Source organism: Populus trichocarpa, chromosome 8 (assembly GCF_000002775.5).
Source record: "Populus trichocarpa isolate Nisqually-1 chromosome 8, P.trichocarpa_v4.1, whole genome shotgun sequence".
Classification (NCBI taxonomy): domain Eukaryota; kingdom Viridiplantae; phylum Streptophyta; class Magnoliopsida; order Malpighiales; family Salicaceae; genus Populus; species Populus trichocarpa.
Window position 1 is genome coordinate 5,136,606 of NC_037292.2, and position 15,105 is coordinate 5,151,710.

Here is a 15,105-nt window from a genome sequence, read left to right on the forward strand (position 1 = left end):
ATGCTAGTAATTCTCGCACGTGCATCGTCAATTTGTAGACAAATTAACCCCTTATTTGAAAGAAAGAAGAAATATTCAAATTTTTATGTACCATATGGGAAAAAAAGGATTTGGAATAATTAATTTGTTAATTTTAATTTTGAAAAAGAAATCATAAACTTTTTGCAAGGAAAAAGAAACCATGATTCAATACTTTTTTTTTATTGAGAAGGTGTAGTAATATTTTTAAATTTTTTTGAAAATTAAGAACAATGAAAATTTGAAAAGATTTTAATTGTAATTTCTCCAATAAAATTATATCAATAGCAAATTAAAAAAGTGTTTGAAACAATAGTAGAAACTATTTTTTAAAATATTTGTTACTTAAAAATATATCAAAATAATATATTTATAAAAAAATTATTTTTGACATCAATTTATTAAAATATTAAAATTAAAAAAATTAAAATTTCATAAAACAATAATTTCACCACTGTCCTGTAGATACACTGGGGACTCATTTAGTTCAAACCTGACCATGTATCTTCGATGTAAATTTTTTTTTTTGGGCCCCACGAGAAGATTCTAATCCACTTCCTTTTTCAATGCGGATAGAGAAGCAAGATTGCTAGGCCGGCGTACTAAAGAGAAACAAGATAGACTGTCGAATTTTTCTAGCCCACTTCCTTTTCAAATGTTTTTCTTCATTTTTTTTTCCTTCGTTCAGGGAAACTCTCTTTAATTAAGACTATTGGAAATAACAGCAAGTACAAATAATTTGAGGAGAAGAAACGGGACAGAGAGGATAAGCATTACCCAGAAGAAAACAAGCACTATTATTTCTGTAAAATAGGAACTTATCTGGGATAATGGTTCAAATTTGCATTTAATTACGTTCACATGCTGTGATGCTCTGTTTGCTGGTCATCTTCTACACTCACGATCCAAAAGTTGAGGCTGCACACTCTCCAACTGAGCTACCTTAAAATTATGTGCCGCGTTATTTGCCTGAATAAACCGAAAAGCAAGCATCCTGATTCCTGACTGGATTTAAATTTAAAGGGGGCAACCACCCGGATTCCAACTACAACAGACAATTGGTGACTAATACAAATCTTGGACCTCATTTTCTGTTCATATCGCCTAAGCAGACATATTTGATCTGCACAGCATGAAAGAATGCCTCGTTATGGCAGTAAAAGCGGTGCAAAGTAAACCAAGAACTGGTTTTCTGGGAATTGAAAACCAGGGTAATAGGAGACAGAATGTAGATTTGTATGTGTACAATGAAGCTGATAAACAATGCAGTTCTGAATGTCCTAAGGATTTTTCAATTCAGTCATCTCCCCCGACCTGGATTAGTCCCCAGTCAAAAATCAAGACCTCCAGTTTGGCTTGTCAAAGCACATTCACCTCCAATCTGCAAATTAAATTTTACATGTCAAGGATTAAGGATGAGCTCGTAAGCCTAAAAACAAAACATGAGTGTCCATGAATAGAATTGCAGGGTTAAATCACGTCAAGTAATTGTTGTTGGGATAGTGGTGAGAGGTTTGATAAACGAAGTAGTTGATCAAGGTTTGTAACTGCAAAATATATAAACCACAATTATTTTTTACCAAGTGCAGGCATGGATTTTTTGGTTAGTAACAATACTATAGCATGATGAACAGTAATTATGCGATAATTACTATAGTCATCAATAATTTTGGGACAAGAAGACCGAATAGTTAATAAATATAGTCATCAATAATTTTGGGACAGCCCAGAACGGAAAGATGGACAAACTCTTTGGGGAGAGGGAGTAATAAAGATCATAAAGCAGTTTAACATGTGTCACCAACCACTGAAATGCCATCATCTCTAGAAACTGCTAAATCTAGGAAACATGGAATACCAGACTAGCTTCACACAAATTGAGATTCTACAAGAGAAAAACAAGCTACAACCCCTACCTGCGCCACACCTTTACTAAATCCATCTCCAACTAGCATCCTCTGAACAGCCTTTGAAAAAGCATCTGCAAATTTGTCAAAGATACCTGCACGTAAAGGCACAGTATATCACAAAGAAAAATGGCTGCATATTACGCATAAAATTGGAATCAGAGGGGAGAAAGCAATGGCTTTAGTTCTGTAGTTTGATACCCTCTTGCCCGATTATTCTGTTTGCACAAACACATGTTTGTCCCCTATTACGGAACTTTGATGCAAGCTGCAAAATATGAAATTGACTTTTAAGATTAGCATCACGATGAGATTACCTTCCAATAATGCAAGCAAAACAAAGAGCTATATCATGAGGAAAGAACACGTTCTCAAAATCCTGAATCAAAGCCTCTGCACCAGTAGGCTGCCCTAAACCCAGTAAATCAAATGGCTTCACCATTGTAACTCACAGAAAAGGTTACACTTCCAAACAAGGAGGCATGGATCCCATGTTCAACCAACAATTAACAACCCTCAGCACCAAAATCCATCCTAGTCGGATGAAGCCTTTTGATTTCCTGAGTTTAGGAGGCTTGGTGTGTCGAGTGACTCAATATGTCTAAACAAGCAAATTCAACGAGCATTAGCATGCACAGAAATATCCAGTACAATACCACAATTAGTATTAGTATGCACAGGGAACCACTCTAACTTGACTGATCCTTTAACTGCCACGTCTAGGTTTGCATCATCAAATACTATGCCGGGTGCATTCCCATCAAGTTCCAGAGATTACCTAGAAATATCAAGGAAAAAGACAATTAGCCAAGATGATTTCTGAAACCTCATCACATCAATATTAGCATCCTATGCATACCCTTTTAACAGTTCCAGCAGCACCAGCCATAAACTTCTTTCCCACAGCTGTTGATCCTGCGAAAGTGATTTTTCTTACCTGAACCAGATGTATAAAGCAAGAAATATCAACATTATGTCGTTTGGATATCCAATTACTCTGACCAGGACAATGCCGTGCTATCATAAAGAAAACAGAGAAGAAAATTGACGAAGGGCAGAAAACCTCAGGACTTGCACGTGATGCATCGCCAATATCAGGAGCTTTCCCCCATGACCACATTCAGAACACCCTGAAATATTAAAAATTAAGGCCATTAAAAACAAATGAAGTAACAGAATTCCAACAAATTTATACTCAGATTAGCTAATGTAACACATAAATCATATCTGACATGCATCTAAAAATGCAGACTAGAAAAGGCCACATTCACTCTTATCATTATGCGTTCAAAGCAGAATAAAGTATGATCAGGACAATAGACCAGATCCTGCTGTTTCCCTGTGATGCAAGGACATGGTTAACCATGGTGATGTAATGGATCTAAAAAGTTTTCCGGCTATGAACATTTTCTGTTTCAATGCTCGGTAAGGATGTTCAACTGATTATTAGCATAGGTTAGCGGTCATTAGACAGGTATGCTGAGATGTAAAATACAAATGAGCATTTCACTCTACATTTGCCAATTTTAGTTCTTCAGTAAAATTTAACTTGATGCAGCTTCTTCTTGCACTGAAGATTTTCCAAGATCTCTAGAGACAACCTATACCGTATACTCCCGAATCCTAAATTATCAGAAAACCCCAAAATGCAGAACCAGTAAATAGAATATTCTGAGTTTCAAGTTTTTGGATGCTGAGACAAAAATCCTACATTACAAGCATCCAAGTTTCCAACCAAAACTTCCTCCAAAAACTTCATTGCATCACAAAGGACAAGTCTTTCTCAATGAATCAACCATAAAGTACCAACTCTATCATCAACTCTATCATCGATGTCTAACAGCATGCAATTTTCAAAGATGACAAAAGCCACAGTAGGGACCTAAATCGATACCCCAAACCCTAGTTATTAAACCCCAAATCAAAACTATAAACCCTAAATTCTAAATCTAAATTTTATAGAATTGGGACCTAAATCCTAGATTCAAACCTTAAATTAATGGGTAGTACCATTACTTTACTTTAACGTTTCCATACTCCAAACTCTAAATTCTAAATCTAAACCTTATTATAGAATTGGGAGCTAAATCCTAAATTCAAACCTTGAAACTCATGGGTAGTACCATTACTTTAACGTTTCCATACCAGTGGAATGTTAGACTGACCCCTTAATAACACAACAATGGCTGCTGAAAACAGAACATCTGTGATTGCAATATCATTGCTCCAAAGGTCAATGGCAGTGCCTGAAAAATCTCTCACCTGGACCCCTTCCAACAGTAGAATGTTGCCCTTGGAAGCAACTAGATATGAAGGTCCCGTGGCCTCCTTGGACTAAAATTCCTTCTGTTGTGAAGTGTAAAGGGAAGGAATTGTTAATCCGAATTCTGGCTGAATCGACAATGATGAATTTCAAGGTTTGAATTTAGAATTTAGTCCAAATTCTACATGGTTTTAATTTGAAATTTAATAGATAATCGACAATGTGTTTAGTAAACACCTAACATTACAAGATTAATAAATGAATTTTTATAGAATTTTATTTTGATTTTTGAAATTTATCAATAACTTCATTTTAGTTCAATAGTTTATTTTTATTACATTTTAGTTCTTGTTTAATTTTTTTAATTTTTATGTTATATTCAAATTAAATCTCTGAAAAAAAATAGCAACTAAACCTCAGTGAGGAAATATTTGTTTTGATAAAATATAATCAAACTGTAGTCAAACAAATTAAAAAAACAAATGAGTGATGAGTAAATAATGGATAATATAGAAAATTGAGTAAAAATGGTTATCCATGACATTGGACTAGCTTGTTCCTTCATTGGTAGTACGATGATAATCTTGCCTCGATAAAAAATGAAAATTCTGGACAATACATATCACATCTTCTTCAATCTTGAGCATGTTTGAAAGTTTGAATATGTTGTTATTATTTTTTAAAATATTTTTATTAAAAAATATATTAAAATAATAATTTTTTATTTTTAAAAAATTATTTTTAATGTGAGCTATCAAAATAATTTTAAAATACTAAAAAATATTAATTTATAATAAAAAAAAAATTAATTTTTTTTAAAATATTTTTTGAATATAAAAACAAAAAGAAACTTGTATTTACAACAAGAACCAAGCATTCAACATCGTTTTAAAGGGTCAACCCTCCAAAAAAAAAACTTAAAATAAATTAAAATAATATCAATTTTTTTTAAAACAAAAAACACTAAAAAATTAACATGGTTTTTACTAGATTTAACCAAGTCGTGGATAATTTAGATTTTCAACCGAATTAATTATTTTATTTTTTAAAACCTAAATCGATCGAAGTTTTAGAAATATGCTTCCAAGTCAATGTTGTGCTCGTCCGCTCAACTACTACGAAAAAGGTGGAAAAAAGGAGCGAGTCGGCCAAAAAAACAAAGTAGATACAGAGCGGAAGGGAATCAAAATAATGAACATTGAGCAATGTGGATAAAACATAGTCTACCGACCAGCACTACAAAAAACCTGAAAGGCATGGCCGTCTGTAATGTTTTGATGCAAGAGACTATGCATCCTTACCAGAGAAGAATAAAAAATGAAGGCCTGCGTGGTACTCCAAAACTAGAGTATACAACCTGTAAATAAACTAGTGTTTTTGATTGGAACTTCAATATGTTGTTATTTTTTATTATAAATTGAAAATCGCCGGTGAAAATTTCTGATATGTAGGCGATTCTGTCGGTATTTCTATAAACTTACCGGAAGAACTGCAATTGTTGGAACCTTCATCTTATCAACCCAAAATTGGAAGTAAATTGAAGCCGTTTCTCATCAACCCAAAATTTGAAAACAAGTGAAATCAAACAATTGACTAGTCAGATATATCATCACAAACACCTTAAGATCACAATCTAGAAATAGAAAGCTAAAATTCAATTTGGCGGAATCAAGAAAACTAGGGTTTATAAAATTAAAAATCGAATTAAAATTTCCTCATTATTTAAACAGGAAATTAGAAAACAAAAATCAATTCATCTTCAGCTGCTAAGATTTTCTCAGCGAGCAAAAACAACAAAGAAAAAGAAAAAACTCGGAGAGCGAGTTCTCCGGCGAGGTCTAGATGCTGAGCTTGCGCTTGAGAGGATTTGAAGACGGAGGCCGAGTAAGCAAAGGACGACAAAGTCTTTAGATCGAAAGTAATAGAGTTCAGATCTGGAGGCGAAGCATTCTCTTTAGACGATTTGGTCCTCCGCGATGGCGATGGCGATGGCGATGGCGCCGATGTTTTTGTCTTATGAGAGCTAAGGTCTGTGGACTGCTCCGTGTGCGTTGTTGCTTCTCTCAGATTGGGCTTGGCTAACTACATAATAAGGGATGTTGTTGTGTTTTGTTCAAGGACGAGGAAGGAGAAGAAGAGATGGGGAGAGCAGATGAACAGTCGGTTTTTAATTCAATTTAAAATTATTGTTCAAAAATTTATCAAAAATTTAAGATGTTATTAATACCGACATTTTTTTTATTTTTAAATTTTATTGTCTTTTTCAAAAAAAGATTTTGTCATGATTTTTATCCAGAAATAGTGAGAAAATAATGCAAATGATCATCAACAGCCAGCCCGTCCACCCATTTGATCTTTCTATTTTCCGTCCACGTGAACATAATGCAATCAACAGGCCGTGCATCTTCCTCTGCCTAATTATGAAGGTTCGTGGTTTCCACACAGAGATCTTTGGCATACCTTTCTTCGTCGTGTCCAGCAGTATCTGATTTTTCTTTTTGCGGGTTGTTGTTGCTTTCTTGCTCGGGGTTCAGCTAGAACTGGATGTTGTTGTTGATGATTTCAGGGTTATTATGTGGTGGTTTGTTTCTAGGTGTTTGAGCGTTGATTTCTAGAAAGGCCATGGCTGGTTCTAGCCGGTGGTAAGGAGCGCCGGAATGGTTCCACACCGTATCATTCATTCTCTTCCATTTTATTTCTGGCAAATTGGAGTTGGACTAAGGAGGGGATAAGATCTCATCATTTGATATGGAAAAGAAGATGGGACGATATATATATATATAAAGAGATAGAAGTTTGGTTTCATATTGTGAAGTGTACATGTATGTTACTGTTTTATGGTTTCTTGATCTTGTTTTCCTTTTTATTTTGATAAATACAAGTTTTAGTGAATTTGTATTTTAATTTTTCGACATGCATGGATTACAATTCACAAGTGTGTGTGTTTATATATTACCCGTAATTTCAACACATCCACCGGCGCCGTGGCGTGGCGGTGACAGTAAATTGAACACGTGGAATGAAACAGATTTCCACGGTGCATGCCGCCAGTGGTACGATGGCGTTGACGAGAATTCGTTGATTTCTCCTAACTGTGCATGAAGGCAATTCTTTTGAAGAAATAACGAGTTAATAAATACGTTGGAAACGACAAGCATTGAACCTAGGTACCAGGAGGACCATCTAGATATTTCTGGCACGGCTTGACTCTTTCATACAGGGTTTGAAACACGCCGAAATTAATAAAGGCACGTCTATTTTGACTGAATTTTTTTTATTTCAATTGCATCAGAATTAATTAAATAACATATATAGAATCATGGAGGTCCGTTCTCCCTTGCGCCTCTGCACTGTAATCTGAATTCAAAACATTTAAAAAGCACACCTTTCCTTTCAGGTGGGGCGTCGACGGCCTCCGATGTTAACTAGCGTCCAAGGGTGACTATGGCTCGTGATTTAAATGTGATTCAATATTGATGTCTGCTAGCTCCGTCGCTCTTTCCTCTATAAAAAAAATCTGCGAAGGGCGGCCAGCGCCAAACCTCTCTGTTTTTTTCTTCCCGTAATATTCTCGATTGTAAATTGATTTCAATACTTGACTGCGCACGCATGGTGCAGAGATTTTTATCGATGGAGTTGCTTTGCAAGCCAAGAAAAACTATAAATTTCAAGTGAGATTTTACACTTCGTTTAAAAAGAATTAAAAAAAAAGTTACAATCATCACGTAAATATGGTTCATGGGAACAACCCAATCACATTACATGGATTAATTCAATCCCGTTACATAATAGTACTTAGGTCATTTAGTTCATGAATAAATGACGAGGTCGTTGAAAGATTCTACTGGCCGACGGCCTACAAATATTTGCTATTCAAATCTCATGCGGAGAATGCTAGTTTATTTAATTTTGTCTAAATATCAGTGATTTTATTTTCTCATTACTACGAAGAAAACAGGTTTTTGGAAAACCTTCAGCTAAACATTCAATTTGAATAGCATCCATCTATACTGCTGGTCAGATTAATTTTTTTAATGTAAAAAAATATTTAGGTGTTGCTAATGTATTTTCTAGTAGAAAAAAAATTAAACCGTGTGGGGGTTAATTCAACATAACTTGGTCAACTTGAAGTGTCCAAAAATAATTTGAATAACCGTTAAAAACATAGTTTAACTAAAAGAAACTTTAATATGATATTTTTTTCTAAAAAAAATATATTAAGATGAAAACATATTGAGTGTCCGTAAAAAAATATTTTTTTTGTATGTTTTGGATCGTTTTGACGTGCTAATTTCAAAAATAATTTTTAAAAAATAAAAAAACATCATTTTGATATATTTCGGCACGAAAAGCAACAGCAACCACACTCTCAAACACCCTCTGAATCGATTTAAATCAATCCAAGTTAACCTATCAATGCCGCAACCTGGATCATGAGATTGGGATAACTTCATAGAAAACAAATCAAAATAAATTATGAAATCCAATTCTCAACCAAGAATTTTGAATGATGAATTAAAAAAAAAACAATTCAAGTCAACATAGGTTGCCTTGTCAAAGCTACAACTCGGGTTATGTGACGAGAATAACCTTATAAAAAGTAAATCGAAGCAAATTATGAAACTCAATTCTCAATTATTCCAATATTGAATGATGAAATTGAAAAAAAAAATGATGAAAAAAAAGACATAAAAAAACTCGGGTTAACCCGCCAAACCCATGACTCAGGTAATGAGATTGATTAAACTCTATAAAAAGCAAATAAAAAAAAATAATGAAATCTAATTCAAAATCAATCAAATATTGAATGATGAAACCGAGAAAAAATTCTACTAAAAAAAGAAAAAAAAACCTGAGTCAACCCATCAAACCGGAGACTTTGATCATGAGACCAGTATAAGTGAATTCAATGTTGAGAAATAAAATTAAAAAAAAACTCAAATCAACCCGAGCTAAACCGTCAAATTCATTACTTTATTAACGAGATCGTGATAACCTCGTAAAAAAATCAAAAAAAATATAAAATCTAATTTCAAATCAATCAAATTTAAAAAGATAAATTTAAAAAAAAACTCGAGTTAATTTTCTAGACCGTAAACCCAGGTCATAAAACCTGAATAAATAAATTAAATATTAATGAATACAAATAAAAATAAAATCTTAAAGAAATAAAGAAAAAATCTTTAAAGTGCTTCACAAGTGGGATATCATCTGATATCCCCTTCTCAACCGGTTCATGTTAATAATTAATGAGAAAAGGGTATAATTTATTACCTGCCGTTCTAGAAGATTATTCAAACCATAAGTGGACTCCGTCGTGCAAATTCGTTACCTCTCTACAATCCTGGAAACCTTCAATTTCAGCCTTGGAGGCCCCCAAAAAACGACTGAAAAATCATTACGATAAAAATTATTAGATGGCCTTAATCCTCACTGTATTTAAAGAAAATACAAAAAAATCGAAGGTGAAAAGTATTATTAGACTATGCTAATAATATCTAGTCATTCTACTTATTCTAATAATTAAACAATTGCATTCTAGAAAAATAATTAAATAATTGTGGCTATATAATAATAATAATAATAATAATAATAATCCCATATTCTCAACACGCCGGTCCAGACAAGGCACCGTGTTTTCCACACTGTGTTACTATCCGGATAGGATTTGACCTTTCAATCTGATAACTAAGTCTACAAGTTATAATTACCAGCAATAATTATCAGACAGCGGTTCCTTTCAAGTAAAATTATGTTTTGGTCCTTGTATATCAATCATTTCTCCTTCAGGCAACTAATTGTTCAAAAACTCTCAATGTGACCCATTATTAAATAACTATTTAAAGTTAATATCCACCTTTCACCTCTACTACCATTCCAGGGCGAGGAGAAGTATTTTTATTTCGATGGGAATCTGAGAAAGGTCTAGAAACTCTCTATTGGCGAGCATAAGAATCTAATATTGTAATTATAAACGAGAATGTGATAATTTACAAAATAATGAGTTAATTTACGCATATATTAATTTTATTTGTAACTTGAATAAGATATTAATTATTATAAAACAAATATATCAATATATATATATATAAAGCCTATTGTGAAAGTGCGTGTATGATAAAATTATTTTTGAATTAATATGATCAATGGATATATTCCTCACCCAATTCCTAAATTCATATTCAGCAAAAAAAAGAAGAGAGTATTTCTAGTCCCATTAAACAATAAAATTCTCAATTCCTAAGATTCCTAACGAAAAATATTTATTTTTTTATTTATAAAAAATCCCTTACTGAATATCTATAGACAAAATATTAGAATTCTTTTTGAAATCTTATAAAGCTAATGAAGAAGTTAAATCAATGGAGACCAACATGCAATATTTCTGAATCTTAAGGGGCTAAAATAAAGTTCATCATTCTTTTTATTTGCTTCCTCCTCTACTAAGAAATTCTCACCTTCTAGAAAGAGAGAAAAATTTCCGAGTTGGTGATCAAGTCTAGAGAGAGAAACCAGGAAGCATCCTCTTCATTTACTGAAGTCAAACAAAAACTTGCAGATTCAATTCAAGCATGTACTGCTGACTTTCTCTATCTAGAAAATTTATTTATTTTTGTTTTCCCTATCTATGTTTTCTCAGTCTTTAAAAAGTCCCTCTCTTTCTTTGATCACATAATATTCTCCGCCACCTCTTCCTTTCTCAAGTTTCTCTCTCTGGTTGTTCTTGTGGCCTCTTTGAGAGATAAAGAGAGAAAGAAACTACAAGTGTTTCATCATTTTACACAGCCATGAGCAGTCACGCGGCTTCGTCCAGCAATGGAGGCAATGGATCGGGCGATTCTGATGCTCCAAGAAGGAATTCAAAGCGACCCAAATGTGATTTTTTTCTTCTTTCTCCTGTTTTAGTTGTTTTGCTATTTTTGGATAAATTCATGACCGCCCACCTGTGATTACATGATTAGTTTTTTTCTTACAAATTTTCGAACCTTGACTTATTTTTCTTGGTGGTTTGTTTCAGAGAAGCAAGTTTTTTTTATATTATTATTTTGGGATCATTAGTGAATTTTATTGGTACCCAATTATCCAAGTGGAGGTCTATGTATATTCTTTGATGGGTTTTTGCTATTTGATTTGCTGTTCGTTTTGTTGCGTGAGATTAGACGTGTGAGCTCTTTTGTTTTTATCATATTGTTTCATATCAAGTATTATTGATATTAGGTCTTTCTTTTTTTGGAATGAGCATTACCTTTTTAATTCCTCAAGAAGATATGCTTGAAAATTCTCCTTTTGTAACAGGAATATGCCTATTAAACTTTATTAGAAATAAAATAACCTAAATTGGGTTTGATAAAGCACAAGATAAAAATGCTATAACATGGGATGAGATAATCAGGCCTTTTCCACAAAATGAATTGGAAATCTAGTAATTTCAGATGTATTAACTATTAATAGTTCATATATCTGAGTTGACGCGCGTATGCTCATGTAATCCACATTAAGATTGTCAAAGAGAATGTTTCCAGTGTTCAGGATAGTTGCCTGACTGCTTTATTGCTATCCTGCAAAGCAAGCTAGGTCTTTAAATCAAATGAAGGGATAAATATTTCAAAATCTCAGGGATGTAGCTTTTTTTCCATTTTATAAAATGCATTTGTTTTCTTATTGTAGTATTTGTGTTAGAGAGAGAGAGCAAAAGCTGTGCGCATCTTCTTTGTCTGATGTTTTCTAAGGGCAACACAACTCACAAATTCTCTTTCACGGCATAAGCACACGTGGATATACCTGTGATTTTTAATGAACTAAAGATGTTCTGTTTTCTTTCAGATTCAAAGTTTACACAACAAGAACTTCCTGCTTGCAAGCCAATTCTCACACCACGATGGGTAAGTTTTTGTCATTCCTTTTATCTGGTCTCGTCTGGGAGGCAAATGGGTGCTCAAAGTCATTAACCTCAAATATATCTCTTTCTCCAGGTGGTGTCTGCATTCATGATTATTGCCATTGTCTTCATTCCTATTGGCATTGCTTGCTTGCTTGGTTCCCGAGATGTAAGCTTGAGTGTCACCTAAATCTCAATTCCAGTTATGCTATCACTTATGGTTGTTTACGGGTCATTCTCCTTTTATCAGGTTGTTGAAGTTTCTAAACGGTATGAAATAGACTGTATTCCTCCTGAAAATAGAAGCAATAAGGTCCAATTTATTCAAAGCTCTGCCAATAAAACATGCACAATATCAATGACGGTAAGTTCTGTCTGTGGAATTATTGGCTGTTGTGTTGTCGTGATTTTCTATATCTGTTATGAGCAGTGCTAGTGGATTTATAAGCTAACAAGGAAAGACCCACGCCCATATTATTTCCTGTCATACAATTTACCTTCATGCTATTGCTGTCTGTCTACTAATGGCACTGCCTTTTTGCCAGATTTGTATTGGCAGTGTATTAGTAGGTGACTTTATGCTACCATGCCAATATCCTTCTGTCTTGCAACATGTCTTCAGTGCCAAGTTTAGAAATTACTCATCATGACCTGAGAGGTTATCAGCAAATGAATGACGATCTTTCTTTTTCTATTGTTGTTTTTCTTATCAGATCCCTAAGCGTATGAAGAAACCTATTTATGTTTACTATCAGCTTGACAACTTCTACCAGAATCATCGTAGGTATGTCACCAATATCATGCAATCTATCAACTTATAATTTCTGATGGGTTCAAGTAATTATGTCTATAATCTTACATGATGGTTAGAGGTAAATTGTTCACGTGATCATTTTGGGAGCATTGATATTCAGGACTATCCAGGTGCATAAATTAGGTAGAACATTGGTGCTGGTCAAGAGAACAGATTACAGCATGTGTTTCGGGAAGTGTACCCATTAGATTTTCCTGTCACATTTTACAACTCAGAGTGTGATGTTTGTGGTTTTCAAGAAATACAAACATGATAACCTAGGACCTAGGATGCTGTTACATTCAATATTGTGTGTGGCCATTTCAGTAAAGGATATCATGTATCTGATCTCAGAATAGTGTGGATTTGACTATTTGTTAATGGTAGCCAATTACATTCTTTCATGTGTTTAATAATGAAAAAATTGCTAAAATTAGATAAGCAGAATATCAAAACTGTTGAACATGCTGTGAACCATCATGATTATCATTATCATAAAATGGAGGCTTACTCATTGAAAGTTGCAACGCATATAATTGTTATGACTGCTCTAATAAATCAGGTATGTGAAGAGCCGAAGTGACAAGCAGTTGAAAAGTTTGAGCAAAGAGACCGATACAAGTAGTTGCAAGCCAGAAGATACCACAGCTGGGGGGGCGGCGATTGTACCCTGTGGTCTAATAGCTTGGAGTATGTTTAATGATACTTATAACTTCTCCAGGCTGAACCAAGAATTGACTGTGAATAAGAAGGGAATTGCTTGGAAGAGTGATAAGCAGAAAAGGTTTGGTAAAGATGTGTTTCCTAAAAATTTTCAGGGTGGAGGTCTTCAAGGTGGTAAAATTCTCAATGAAAAAATACCAGTAAGTCCTCGAATACTACTCATTTGGTCAAATTAATCTACAAGCAACTCATCTAATCACAAACTAAATGACCTCTTTCAAGTTCATCCTGGAAAATACCTTTGAATACTTTCAATAATGTTAATAACACATGGACATTAATTGATTTCAACACTACAGTGCTGTGATATTCATTCATGAATGAGTTAATTTTTTTTAAACCCAGGGTGTTAAAGCATTAGGTTTATACCTTAGAGACATGATAGACTTGGTGCAAAAGTATAAAATCATAGAATGTAGTTGTGTATTAGTCGCCCTCTTCTACTGCTAAAAAAGTGTGAATGTACCAGAGAACCATAAAAAAAATCTCTCTTTTTCTGCAAGTTTCTTCTAGTAAGTGGCATGTGACCGAACCGCTTGTATATGATTTTGTGGAACAGTTGAATGAGCAGGAGGACCTCATGGTTTGGATGCGAACTGCAGCTCTGCCAACTTTTAGAAAGTTGTACGGGAAGATAGAGGTGGATCTTGAGGCAAACGAAGTCATAAATGTGACACTGGACAACAACTATAACACATACAGTTTTAATGGCAAGAAGAAACTCGTGCTTTCAACCACAAGCTGGATTGGTGGAAGAAATGACTTTCTTGGCATCGCTTATCTCACTGTTGGGATGATATGCTTAGCTTTGGCAATGGGTTTCACAGCTGTATATTTCATCAAGCCTAGGTAAGTTGATCTCAGAAAAAACTTAATTCTTGAATTTAAGGCTTTTGAAAGAGTGAGGCTGTTAGATGTGTCCTTCATAAGCTATTATTTTAAGGCGAGGATTTCCAAGTGTTTGCAGCTATCATATATGGAGTGAGGCTCTGAAACGTGGAGCATGGCCCCGTGGTGGGCAGAAAAAAAAAAATTAATGCTATATGAATTTTTGATTGTTTGTGAGATACTATTAACTATATGTTTGTTGATATGTTCTAACTGTATCTCATACTGTGTCATCTCAGGCGGCTTGGTGATCCTACCTTTTTATCATGGAACAGAGGTCCTGGATCGCAGTAAAAATGCTTTCTGGATTTCATTTGATGGCATCCCTCCGGCACATCCCTTCTTATTTGTAACTTTAATGTCTATTAAATGTTTAAAGCATAACTTCGGCTTGAGAAGTATTCTGTTTGTTTGAAATTTTGATTTCTAGGCTATACATCAGTTTTCTTTATGTATAATTACAGCAATAGTATTGAATACAAGTTATTATTTGTTTCCCAAAACTTGTGGCTGCAGACGCACTTCAATATTATAGAATTTGCATTTTTCTTGTTAGTCTACACTCTTTTTTTTTTACTCAAGTAAAATGTTGGAAAAGTGCCCTTCTGGGTAGGGATAAATAGAGAACACGCAA

At 34.0% G+C, this 15,105-nt stretch overlaps 2 protein-coding genes across 9 annotated transcripts; one reads left to right on the forward strand and one right to left on the reverse strand.

The window, feature by feature from the left end:
- Positions 1-638: 638 nt before the first annotated feature.
- Positions 639-4,477, reverse strand: LOC7462143 (succinate-semialdehyde dehydrogenase, mitochondrial). Of its 8 annotated transcripts, none has more exons than XR_008059808.1 (7): positions 4,071-4,465; positions 2,785-3,055; positions 2,582-2,703; positions 1,935-2,193; positions 1,498-1,565; positions 1,333-1,399; positions 639-1,141 (listed from the first exon to the last, which is right to left on the reverse strand). XR_008059808.1 is itself a non-coding variant. In XM_052454937.1 (7 exons), the coding sequence occupies exons 2-7, from the start codon at positions 3,043-3,045 to the stop codon at positions 1,378-1,380; spliced, it is 378 nt and encodes a 125-aa protein (XP_052310897.1). In that variant the 5' UTR covers positions 3,046-3,055; positions 4,071-4,477; the 3' UTR covers positions 639-1,377. The 8 variants fall into 8 exon arrangements, 4 of the variants coding, with proteins under 4 accessions (XP_052310897.1, XP_024462547.1, XP_024462548.1 ...); XM_052454937.1 differs by lacking the exon at positions 2,582-2,703 and having other exon boundaries at positions 639-1,399; positions 1,935-2,020; positions 2,127-2,193; ... (1 more) ...; positions 2,989-3,055; positions 4,071-4,477; XR_002983286.2 differs by lacking the exon at positions 1,498-1,565 and having other exon boundaries at positions 639-1,399; positions 1,935-1,999; positions 2,127-2,193; positions 4,071-4,460.
- A 6,157-nt stretch (positions 4,478-10,634) lies between these two features.
- On the forward strand, positions 10,635-14,974 carry LOC7460668 (ALA-interacting subunit 1). The gene is made up of 8 exons (XM_002311248.4): positions 10,635-11,064; positions 12,013-12,071; positions 12,162-12,236; positions 12,318-12,431; positions 12,781-12,851; positions 13,423-13,723; positions 14,143-14,432; positions 14,711-14,974. Exons 1-8 carry the CDS (start codon positions 10,977-10,979, stop codon positions 14,763-14,765), a joined length of 1,053 nt encoding a protein of 350 aa, XP_002311284.1. The 5' UTR covers positions 10,635-10,976; the 3' UTR covers positions 14,766-14,974.
- The last annotated feature ends 131 nt before the right edge of the window (positions 14,975-15,105 follow it).